We start from the raw sequence: 12,215 nt of genomic DNA, 5'->3' as shown, positions 1-12,215 counted from the left end.
CTTAATCACCAGTTTCTGGTTCATAAGCACAGACAGCAATGACATCATCAGGGGAGAATTAAAGAAGAGTTTGCTTTAGAGAAGCTCTTTTCCTGGAAGACAGATCAGTATCTCTTTCACCTGGTTTTAAAAACACAGGGAAAAGGGGTCCTGGTATAAGAACTGCAGAGAAGTGTTTGGTTGGCAGTGAGGAGCATTAAGATCATGGGCTTTAATCATGCAAGAAAACATTTTCCTTCCCTCCTTCAACAACCTTGCTCAAAAAAAAACCAGGCCAAGAAGCTTTCTAAACTTCAAACCTTCTCCCCTAAGCTCACCCGCTGGGTCCCCAGGCAGGAGCAACCCCTCCAGAGGGGCAACTCTGCCTGGACACATCTGAAGGGATGGGAGGAGACTAGGAAAAGCAAGAACAGTCCAACACTCTGCATCACAAATCCTGATCCAACACACAGAGGCTGCTGCTGCTCCTCCACCCTCTGCCAGTATTCTTCATCTAGGCCTCAGAAAGCAAAAAATCAGGACATGATGGTCCTCTCTAACCTGCCAAACACCCAGCCACACTGTGAAATTTATTTCCTGAAGTCAGTTTGTAAGCAAGAGGTTTGCTTGACTTCCATCCTCCTGCTCAGCAGCTGGAAGACAACTGAAGAGTTCTACCCTCACCTTAAGGACAGGGATTTCCTTAAATTAATGATTTTCAGGGGAAGCCAGTCATCTGAAATGCAACACTGGATCATCAGGAAATCTGCATTAGTAGAAAGTCATTAGTATCCAATGAAGATCCTCAAACTAGATCACAAACTCTTCAACATCCACCCTGTCAGAATTAACCCTATTTGCTACCCCTACACAAGGTGTGGGAGCAAATCACAGGCACATACATGAGTGTGAAGCCTAATAAAGAGATCCCCTTCAGCATTAAGAATCCACAGCATCCTCATGGGTAGGAGAAATCTTTATTCATTTTAGAAAGTGTCTCAAACAGCACCTTTTCCTCAGCACACTTCCAGCCAGCCTGAGCAGCCAAAGCAGGAGGTACCTGAAGCTGTGCAGCACACAGCCTGTCTTTGTGGCTGCATGCTTTCTGCTCCTCATCTGCCACCTCCACATTCTCCAGCAGTGTTGTCCTTTCCACCAGTAAATAAGCAATCTGGTCACTGTCGTTGCTGGGAGGTGTTTGGGACAAGTCATCTTGTTCCAGCATCTTCTCAACCTCCTTCAGCTGGGATTCTGCAAGACAAGGCTTTCTGTGAGCAGAGGAGCAAGTGATGCCCAATTCCCTCCAGACCTGCATCCTAGCTCCTCACCAACAGCTTATAAAATATTTATTCTCTTCCATACTGCCTCCCACTCCCTTATCTCAGCTCTTTTTCCACTGCCCCAACCTTCCCACTCCCATCCACCACCCTGCCAGCCAAGCAAGCAACAGGACCTGCTTAGACTGAGTTCTCTTGCCTTACTTTAAGTGGAGGAATTACTACAACCATTTTCCTCTGCCCAGCAGCCAAATTTCACCAACCTGGTTATCCCCAACCCTCTTACCCCTTAATACAGTGTGGTGGGAACTACAAAAATGAGATTCCAAAGAGAAAAAACAGATGGATAGGCACACAAGAGTTCTCTTTGGAAGAAGGGACACAAAACACCATTATCAGTGTTTTCCTAAGGACTCTCTGGCAGAGAGATGGGTCTGAATATCTTATTTCCCCCCCCATGCACAGTGCCAGTGTGCTGGAGCACCTGCCACATCGTGCATGAGGGGTTGGATCCCAAGTGGTACATCAGGAAAGCATGGTGAGGAACCAACCTCTGAAGCTGCTGGAGAAACAGCAGCCTGTGGGGACAACAGGACTTGGAATCCTTCCTAAAATATGGATTTAGGAATCGCTCCCTGAACAGTGTTCCTGGCCCATCCTCCAAAACCAGGCATAAATCCAGGCTAAGAACCACTTGCTGGTAACACAGGCCTGTTCTTTGAAGGTCTCCTCTAGGATTAAAGCAGAGAAAGAAATCCTTTCCCAATTTAACAGTCAATTCTTCAATGTTTATCCCAAAATTATAGCTAGGGAGACTTTGTGCTGGCCTCTGAGGAAAAGGGAATGACAATGGGATCTGCAGGAAGAGCTGGTTTATGGGTAGGTCCTTTGTGTCATTAAAAAGACCCCCTCAGTTGCATGGTTGGAGGTTTATCTGCCAGGAGAGTATGAGGAACCTCTGGTGTCCCAGGTGGTCAGGGCAGCAACACCTGCACTGGACCCACTAGCTTGTTAAGCTAAGGAAGGGTTTCTCCAAACCCCTGCCATTCATATTTAAAACACACCAATAAGCCCTCTCCCCAATTTCTAGCCCAAACAGGATTATAAATGTTTCCAAGTGGTGTAGGGTGGGAATTGGGGGAGTTATGGGGTTTGTATGGAGGAAGGAGGGATATTCACACTCTTCCACTGCTTAGGGAGCAGGAGTTAAGCAGAGTAAATATTCCTCATAGTCCTCCACAGAGTACATACACAGCTCTGGACAAGCCTGTTCCTCACTTCCATCCACTGGATTTAGCAGAGGGCCCAGTGCAATCACATCCTCAGGCTCAAATCAATCTCTTGTTTCCACTTTGTGCTTTGCAGCCAGCTCTGTCCAGCCCTATGGATGGAAAACACCCTGTGGCTCCCCGTTGGCCTTCCCCTGTGGTTATGAATTACAGATCACTCAATGAAGAGGTCAGACTCAGCTGAGCTGCAGTTTGCCTGCATGGGGAAGAGCAAAACAGTGTGTTGTGCAGTTTAAAAATAGCTGGTGGCTTGCTCCAGCTGCACTATGGAGAGCACACAGCTCATACCCAACTGAACCCCCCTCTTTGCCTTCACCTCACCTTGGAGTTTCCTCCCAGTTTCACCAAATCCCACCAAAAATAAGCTGAAAGCTGCTCTGTTATACAGCCAACAAACCCTCCCTTTGAGGGCCAGCACTCTCAACTCATACAGTGGCTCCTACAGCAACAGTTTTACTTGAGAGTACTCCCCCTACATCTAAGCAGTATAGTTTGGGGTACCATGACCTAAGGCAGGTGAAAGAGGCCTTGGGAGCATGAAGGCAGTCTGCAGTACACAGCAGGGATCACCTGCTTGTAAAAGCCTGGTGATTTCTTACAGGTATCCCAAAACCCCTCCCTAGAACATCCAACACACCCTATTTGGGAAGAACAAACCTCTCACACCAGCAACATGAAGGCCACCAGCACGGGTGCCCTGCAGCACCTCTGCACTCGCTCTGTTGGAAGCCAGTGTTGTACCTGCAGAGGTGTCTTACCCCAGGATGCCTCCCCAAAACAAGCAGTTCACCAGTATCCTCACCCCCACACCAGAAGCTGCCTCCTCTCATCCACGCTGGGAAGGTTTAAGCATCACTGCAGTTACAATGCCCAAGCTCAGGCCACGATGATTTGTTGGTTTAATTTCACTTTTTAACCAAATCAAGGCAAAGCCCTGACTGCATCTGGGTTTTCAGAAAGGCTTCTGGCAATGCAGCACGTCAGATATCAGCCTGCCCTCCACAAACACTGGAGAGGATTCGACAAGAACCATCAGAAGCAGATTACCAACTGCCTCAAGGAAAGGAAAAACCTCCCTCTGGGCAGAGGTATCAAGGGAGGTGAAGCTCAGGTGGGTAACACACAGCCAGCAGTGCTGCTCTCTGCAGCAACCCTTCGAGCCCATTCCAGGGAAGATGTACATATGGAAGTAGAAACTTACCTTTTATCATCAGAAATAGCTTTTAGCTGATCAAATCACTCCCAGGAATCCTTGGATGGAGGGACAGCTTCTGGTCTGGTCTTCCAGAGGGAGTGTGGTCACCCTGAGAGCCCTGCCCAGGCGCTCTCCTGCCTGTGGGAAGTCTTTGCCTCTTCCCTTCCCTGACCCATCTCTCAGCTCCCCACAGCTGGGACTCACAACTGTCACTACAAGATGAGGACAGATCCTGTCCACTCATGGGTCGGGCTCCTCCTTCACACCACAGGCTTGGACCCAGCCTCTGGCCTCATCTACCCTTTCCCATCCAAACTCCTTACCAGCCCAAGCCTCCACAAGCTCCCTACCACCATCCCCTTGTTCTTGCCTTGCCCACAATTTTCTTTAGCAGTCCTAGAAGACCTTTTCTTCTAGGTCTGCCTTTCCACAAAACCCTTCTCCAGCCTGCCCTTGCAGTATCATCTTGTCCCTACAATGCACAACCAGCTGCCCCATAAAAAGAAGAGGGGGACTAAGACCCAAAGGACAACCAACTTCTAGTTCAAGACCTTCAGCCAGAGATGGGCTGTGAGTTGGGGTTTTTTGGGGGGTTTGTGGGGCTTTTGTGTGATCTGTGAAGCCAAAATAAACAAACTACAAGCATCCCAAAACACATCCCTGCAGCAGAGGACAGGCAAAAGGCACAGATCACATCCACTGCCTAGATGACTAAATCATCAATGCATATTGCATGGATCACAGCTAATCCCATCAGTAAGGTAATAATGAGCCTTAAAAACCAAAGGCTGGCAGCAATATCCCAAAGCAAACTCCTCCAGAAAGCTGCACAGCAACACTGTACAGCACCAAAACATCCCAGACCCACAAACACCCTCCCTGGGGACAGCAGGCTGGTAACAACTTAACCTCAATTAGCAACCCACCACAGCCACGGATACACCAAGAGCCACGGACACGGATCTGTTTCCTTTCAAGCGTTAATTATTGCTCAACAGCCACAAAAATCCCTTAAAAAAAACCCTATGGGAAAAGATCCAAAGGAGCAGAGCAACTAAGGGGGAACAAATGCAAAGCCAGCTTGTGGGACGTGGTCATCATTCGCCTGCCACCTTGTGGGGAAGAGAAGAACCAGTAACAAAGTTCTCTGCCACAACGATGCTCCCAAAAGCTCATTAGTCGTTAATTCCCTTGTGTACCACTGCTTTCAACACTAAACAACGGCTGCATGTGCCCAGAGGAAGCAGGTTTTCAGGCAGTGGTTAAGCACACCCAGCTTTGCAGAGTCCCTGCACCAGATGTGCTCCCCAAAGCTGTTCTGCTGGTCAAAACTGAGCAGAGACTCAAAACCAGAATCCCAAACCCCCTGTATTTGCTGCCCCAAATAAAGCAGGCATAGGAAAGAAACTCCTGGAGCTGAGCTCTCTCTCCCAGTTTTACCTTAAGCCCAGGATCACACACCCCACAAAAGGAGTTGTTAAGGGTAACACCATGCTGTAAGCACTCAGAACCACCAGATTGGAAAAGACCTTTCAGATCATGTCCAACCATTCCTGTCCTCAACTAACCCATATCCTGAGCACCTCATCTACCCATCTTTTAAACACATCAGGGTTGGGGACTCAGCCCCTCCCTGGGCAGCCTGTTTCAGCACCGATAACCCTTTTGGGGAAGAAGTTTTCCCTCCCATCTGCTCTGACCCTGCCCTGGGGCAGCTTAAGCCCATTGCCCCTTGTCCCTTCTCCTGTCCCCTGGCTGAAGAGACCATCACCCACCTCTCTGCACCTTCCTGTCAGGTATTTTTAGGTGGTGATAAGGTCTCCCCTCAGCCTCCTCTATTCAACAACAGAAGACTAGGAAGAAAATCAAGAACTAAACTCAGCAAGACATATTTGTCCCTCCTGGAAGCGATTCCAGGGTTTGAGAAGAAAGCAAATCACCTCAAGCAGAACCAAAATAACTTGCTTTAAACAAAATGATGATACTGTAGCCAACGTGATGGGAAAGCAGCTTGTTCAATGTGTAATTTTGTAACCAAGGTAATAGAGGCTGGTGGGTGAGGTAATGGGTCAGCATGGCAATGAACAATGTGGCTGCACCTCTTGTATGGCCCTACCCCACCTCAGGAACAGGCCAAGGAATGGTGGTCATGAAGCAGGTCATTCTGGAGAGGTTAACTACTTTGGATAAGGCTGGTGTGCCCAGAAACACAGGTGGGACACTTGCAGGGACCCTCAAGGCCCAGTGACTCAAGTCACCGAGCACACGTGATGGAGAGGAGGATACACAGGTAACCTCCAAGGAGCCATTATCACAAGACAGCCTTTTCCAATAAATACAATGGATACATATATCTTTATCCTATAGAACCTGTATGCTTTCTACTGTGTGGAATGCACATTAGGTGGAGCTATCCCCCATGCATCCAGGGCTGCAGTAAGGAATGCCTGTGGTTTAATGCTGCGTTGGTGTTACAAGGTTTCTTCCCAGTTTTCCAGTGACAAGACCAAAATAAGCACACAGGCCAAGTTTGCAATCACCACCACAAACACAGCACCAGCCTCCAAAGTTGTTGGTTTTTAAAAACCATGGACTTTGTTTAAATCAAAGGGAAAGTCACTAGTTTCAGAGGGAACACAGCTTGGCCCATCGCTCCATCACGTTATGGATGTGACCCCCACGGCCTTCCACCTAGGAATATAGGAAACATTGCTATACCTGAGAGCATTTATACATCTGGCCAGCGAGTTGCTAGCACAAATAGCTCCCAGCCCCCAGATATTTACAGGATAACCTCAGGCATTTGTAGGACACGACTTATTTGCGCCTTTGCAACATCTGGGGGTGTCAAAAACTTGACTGAAAGGCCTGGAAGGTGGGAGGAGATGGGGATGACTCTCAGCTCCTGCTCTGTGGGAGATGCTGGGCTTTTCAGTGACCCAATGTGAGAGACTGGGCTGCACACCCTGCGATCTTGTGGGCAAGAGGAGAGCAGCTTTTAGCTGAGCACACCCCTCGATGTGCTGCTGCAGAACGACAGGGAAATGGGTGTGTTTGGGGTTAAAACCCGAAAGGGTAACTCTGACCCTCTTCTCCCAGCCCTTACGTGTCTCTTCTCGGCTCACCACCGCTCCAGGTAGCCGAGCTGGGGCCTTGACGCCTCGCAGCAACCACCCAGCCTGGCCTGGCCCAGCAGCTTCCTGGCTGGGGCGGTGGGGTCGGCACCATCGGCCTGCAGCCAGCGCCGGGCCGGGGCCTGCTCCTGCGAGAGAACCGAGAGGAACCGTGAGCGACGGCGGGGCAATCCCCCCCCTCCCACCACGCACAGACCCCCCCAAACCCTGCTCCCCCCACCCCGGGTTCGGGGACCCACCGCGGCCGCCTCCATGCAGCACAGGCCAGGGGCAGGCCTCGTTGCCATGGCAACGGCGGGGAGCCCGCCCAGCCGTCGGGACCACGCCCCCCACCGCCTAAGCCACGCCCCCCTCCCCAGGCCACGCCCCCTCCCCGCGGAGGTGGCCGCCGCGCTCCCCCGGGCAGGGATGGATGGAGCCCGTCCCGGTTCTTGCCCCGCACCCCGCCGAACCGGGGCTATTCCTCCCATCGGATGCCACCCAAGCGGCGGCATCTCGGCCCGCCCTGCCCTGCCCCCGGCCTTACAGCCCGCTGAGCAGGCGAAGGCTCCAGCCAAACGCTGCAGAACCCGAGCGGAACCGGCTGAAGGACTTTTCAGGGTTCTTCTAAACCCCACCACGAAGGTAAAACAGGGAAGCCCTGAGGGCAAGAGGGAGAAACTGCGAGGGACAAGGCAGGCGTCACCCTGCAGAGCTCACTCACCAGCTGAAGGCAGGAGAGCAAAGGGAGAAGACATCAGGGAGAAGGGGAATGGCCTGGGATGGAGCAGAGTCTGGGACCCTCAGGGAAGGATGCACGGGTGGGTCCTGATCTGCTGGAGCTGCTTCCTGCTCATGGTACCACAACAGGCTGGTGCCCAGCAGATGCTGGTGCTGGGACAACCACTCTCAAGCTCCTTCGTTCAACCTCCCACTTGAAACAAGACCGTCACCAACAGCACATCGGGGTGTGAAGTCTTCTCCACGCTGGGCTCCAGCACCCTCCCAACAGCTCCACTCCTCTCTCCACCTTCTGCAAACACCAGTCCTGGCCATGTAGCTGTTCATTCCCCTCCCCAGCACTCCTAACGAATCCAGATTGCTTCTCCCATCACTAAACATCCACCCCGCACACCACAAGGGCCCTTTGAGCCACTGAGCCCATCCTCACCCTCTGCTCTCTCTCCTGGGTTTCTTCTCCTTGTTTTATGAGCTCATACACATTTATGTCCATATATAAAGGAACTTCTCTGAAGTTAAGTCAGATGTTCTGTCTCCATCCCCAGGGCTGGCAGTCAGCTGGTGCTGGAAGTGGGTGCTGAAACAGGCACACACAATTTTCAGGTGATGAGGGTCATGGCAAAAGCACTGCTGCCTTCTTGAAAGCTCAGAGGTTTTAAATAGAGCAGCCTCACCTCTGGAGAGGCTTCAAGTGGGAGAAGCAGGGTCTCATCCATTACCAGCTTCTCTTTACAGACATTCAGTTCAGGGAAAGCACATCAACAGACACACAACAGGCAGCAGCAGCGCTGCAGTTTTGGTCCCCCCCCCCCCCCCCAGATTTGCACTTTGCTTGTATGAGGAATAGAATCCCAGACTGGTCTGGGTTGGAAGGGACCCCAAGGATCACAGAGCTCCAACCCCCTGCCACAGGCAGGGACACCAACCTCCAGCCCTGGAGCTACACAAGGTTGCCCAGGGCCCCAGCCAACCTGGCCTTGGACACCCCCAGGGATGGGGCATCAGTAAGATATGCTTCAAAGCTGTAATCCTTCAGAGGAAACCAGGAGTGTCCCAGTTCTAACCCATTCCCATTTTAATTCCAGCTACACAGCAACGTCTCCTCCCAGGGCAGATGGCTGACACCTCACCCACTCCCTACCCTCACCTCCTCCTCCTCTTCCTCCCACCTCTTGGCCACCAGCCACGCTCAGAGACCACCACTTGCACTCCGTGTCTCCCTGCCTCTACCCCAGCAACCTACAGACACCCAAACCAAGATGAGACCAGAATAAAACAGCTAGTTTAGGGACACAGCCACAGTACCAATTTTTTTTACACAGCATTTTGGGGCAGAGCTCCTGAAGTGCAGGTCCACTGATCTCCCCTGGAGCAGCAGACACTCTCTCCAAGGCTGTTTCCACCTCGTTTCTCCTTCAGCCTGTGCCACTTCACCATCCACTTCCAACACCAGCCAGCTGCTCTGCTGCTCCCATCAGCAAACCAGAACATCTTCTTTTCTGCAAAAAGCACCTCCCCTTCCATCCAACAATTTGAAAAAGAAGCTCTGAAGAGGCAGATTCAAGAGAACCTTTTATATACAGACATAGACACAGTTTTCTCCACCCCCTGGTTCTCCCAGCCCCTGGGACAGAAATAAAACAATCACAGAATTGTAGGGGTTGGAAAAGACCTCAAGAGATCATCAAGTCCAACCCCAAAGTGCATCCTTGCCCTCATGAGACACCAGAACAAATACCACCCTTCAGAATGTTTTCACTTCAGTGTATTTTTCTCTTCTTTTTTTTTTCCATAAGCAACAATAACCATTTTCCAAGCTGCAGGGAAGTTACACAGTGTTTTTGGACGGCAGCCTCTTCCCCCACAGCATTTCACTGAGGATTATTTACCTGGGATAAAGAATTGCTCCAGTTCTGCTCCCTCTCTAGTGCAATTTCCCCTGTGTCATTCAGGGCCAGTCCTCAGGCTTTCTTCTCTATAAAGGCAGTGTGTTGGCCCTGGAGATAGCTGACTATTTTCTCCTCTATTTCCATGCCTTGTGCTATTTCCTCATCAGAAAGGGATAAGGGAGTCTGAGAGTCTTTGGTTACGATAATCACTGAGGTTCTCCGGGACTCCAGGACGTTTGCGACCACCACCTGGTGACGATACTTCTCCAGAGCCTGGCGTGACTTATTGATTAAGATCAAGGGATCTGTCTCCAGCTTAAAGGAAATCACAAAGGCCTCTGGGGCCCATTCTTTGACCAGAGGGGACAGCATTTTTGGCACCATCTTCATCGTGATCTACGTGAGGGAAGGAGAGCGGAGAAAAGCTTCAGTGAAAAGGTTACGACGGGTTTCGCGAGGAGACAGGGGGAAGGGCAGCCAGGGGAAACACAGCTTCAAACCAGAGGATCCCAGACTGGGCTGGGTTGGAAGGGACCCCAAGGGTCACAGAGCTCCAACCCCCTGCCACAAGCAGGGAAAACAACCTCCAGGCCTGGAGCTACACAAGGTTGCCCAGGGCCCCATCCAACCTGGCCTTGGACACCTCCAGGGATGGGGCACCCACCCCCTCTCTGGGCAGCCCCTTCCAGCCCCTCACCACTCTCTCTGCAAAGAACTTCCCTCCAATCTCTCATCTAAACCTCCCCTCCTTCAGCTTCACTCCATCCCCCTTGTCCTGCCAGTCTCTGCCCTTTAACAAGCTGGTTCCCCTCCTGTTCCTCTGCTCCCTTCAGGGACTGGAGGCTGCAATGAGGTCCCCCCACAGCCTTCTCTTCTCCAGGCTGACCCAGCCCAGCTCCCTCAGCCTCTCTCCATAGGGGAGCTGCTCCAGCCCTCTGAGCATCTCTGTGGCCCTTAATGTCATGTTTACACTGGGAAGTTTCCCAAGGCAGCATTTGGTCAGATCTTGCCAAACCAGGTTAAAATGTCACTGGCATGCACTGTAAAGTTGTATTCAGTTCTCAGTCTGGCCTTAACAATAAGGGGGGTGTTCTTAAGCAATGAAGCAGGCCCACACTAACTGCATAAATGTTCTGTTATTTGAGAGCTAAAACCTGCTCTGGAAACATAAACAGAAGCAGAGAGACATTAAAAAAAATTTTACAGCTACAAAAGTCCCAGGGAAAATGCCCACTCTGTTGGCCAGCAAAGCCCATTGCTCAGCCACCTTCCCCAGGTTTTATTCCCAGCCAGCCCCCAGGCCCCTCATGAGGCTGTCATGGCCAAGGGTCCCTCACCTGCAGGGGCCCCTCTGAGGACTGGATCTTGTGCTCTGGCATCTCTGAGGCAGGGATGTAGAAATCCGACACGGCAGCTGCCAGGTAGAACATGACACTGGAGCCTGGGAGGAACACAAGCGGCTGTCACCCATCGCTGCTGGCCCCACACAACGGGGTCCCTTCAGTGGCAGCCACCCAGCAAGGCAGCCTGTCTCCTGACACCAAGTCCTAACAGCCCCTGGGGATGACCCAGACCCTCACCCCAGGGTGTTGGAGCCCCCACGGGCTCACTTGGCCCCTGACACCTGAGCCCAACAAGCCCTGGGGCCATCTTGTCCCCTCACACTGGTGCTACCCTGGGGTGGAAGCTGGAAAGTGGGGGGGTAAGCCCGTCCCATCACACCCAGACTCCCCCTGCTCCCATCCCCTCACCCTGGGCTCCCTCTGGCCCTGTCCCCTCACCCCGGGGCTCCCTCTGGTCCCGTCCCCTCACCCCGGGGCTCCCTCTGGTCCCGTCCCCTCACCCCGGGGCTCCCTCTGGCCCTGTCCCCTCACCCCGGGGCTCCCTCTGGTCCCGTCCCCTCACCCCGGGGCTCCCTCTGGTCCCGTCCCCTCACCCCGGGGCTCCCTCTGGTCCCGTCCCCTCACCCCGGGGCTCCCTCTGGTCCCGTCCCCTCACCCCGGGGCTCCCTCTGGTCCCGTCCCCTCACCCCGGGGCTCCCTCTGGTCCCGTCCCCTCACCCCGGGGCTCCCTCTGGCCCTGTCCCCTCACCCCGGGGCTCCCTCTGGGCCTCTCCCCTCACCCCGGGGCTCCCTCTGGGCCTCTCCCCTCACGCCGGGGCTCCCTCGGGGCCTGTCCCCTCACCCCGGGGCTCCCTCGGGGCCTGTCCCCTCACCCCCAGGCCCCCTTAGCCCCTCACACCGGCTCCATCCCCTCACGCCCAGGCCCCCCGGTCCCACCCCACCCCGTCCCCTCCCCGTACCGAAAGGCGCCAGGGCTCGGGCGGCAGCTCTCAGCAGCGCCAGATACTCCGCCAGCCCGGTGAACTCGATGGCCAGCAGCGCCCCGGCCTCGGTAGCGCGGCGGTACTGGCGGAGGGCGGGCAGCAAGGCGGGGAGGGCGGCGGGGTCGGCGGCCACGCCGGGGGGCGGCCCGGGGGTGAGACGGAGAGCGTCGAGCAGGGCGGGCCCGGGGGGCGGGAGGACCCTGGCCCAGGGGAAGGCGCTGCGGGCCCGGTGGAGGAAGCAGACGGCGTAACCGGCGCCCACCAGGCGCTCGGCGGAGGCGGCGCCGCGCCGGCCGCTGCTGAAGTTCTCCAGGAAGCGGACGGCGCGCGCCTCCAACGGCACCTGCGTCCCGCCCGACGTCACCAGCGCCACGCGCCGCCCGCGCGCCGCCTGCCCCGCCGCCCA

General features: G+C 53.8%; 1 protein-coding gene across 1 annotated transcript; it reads right to left on the bottom strand.

Annotated features, from left to right (window-relative positions):
- Nucleotides 1–8,930: 8,930 nt before the first annotated feature.
- On the bottom strand, nt 8,931–11,908 carry PPCS (phosphopantothenoylcysteine synthetase). Its single transcript, XM_084274538.1, has 3 exons — nt 11,786–11,908; nt 10,821–10,924; nt 8,931–9,879 (listed from the first exon to the last, which is right to left on the bottom strand). Exons 2-3 carry the CDS (start codon nt 10,911–10,913, stop codon nt 9,556–9,558), a joined length of 417 nt encoding a protein of 138 aa, XP_084130664.1. The 5' UTR covers nt 10,914–10,924; nt 11,786–11,908; the 3' UTR covers nt 8,931–9,555.
- Between the last annotated feature and the right edge of the window lie 307 nt (nt 11,909–12,215).

Source organism: Gallinula chloropus, assembly GCF_964237585.1.
Source record: "Gallinula chloropus genome assembly, chromosome: 23".
NCBI lineage: Eukaryota > Metazoa > Chordata > Aves > Gruiformes > Rallidae > Gallinula > Gallinula chloropus.
This window is presented reverse-complemented; position numbering and strand designations above follow the sequence as displayed.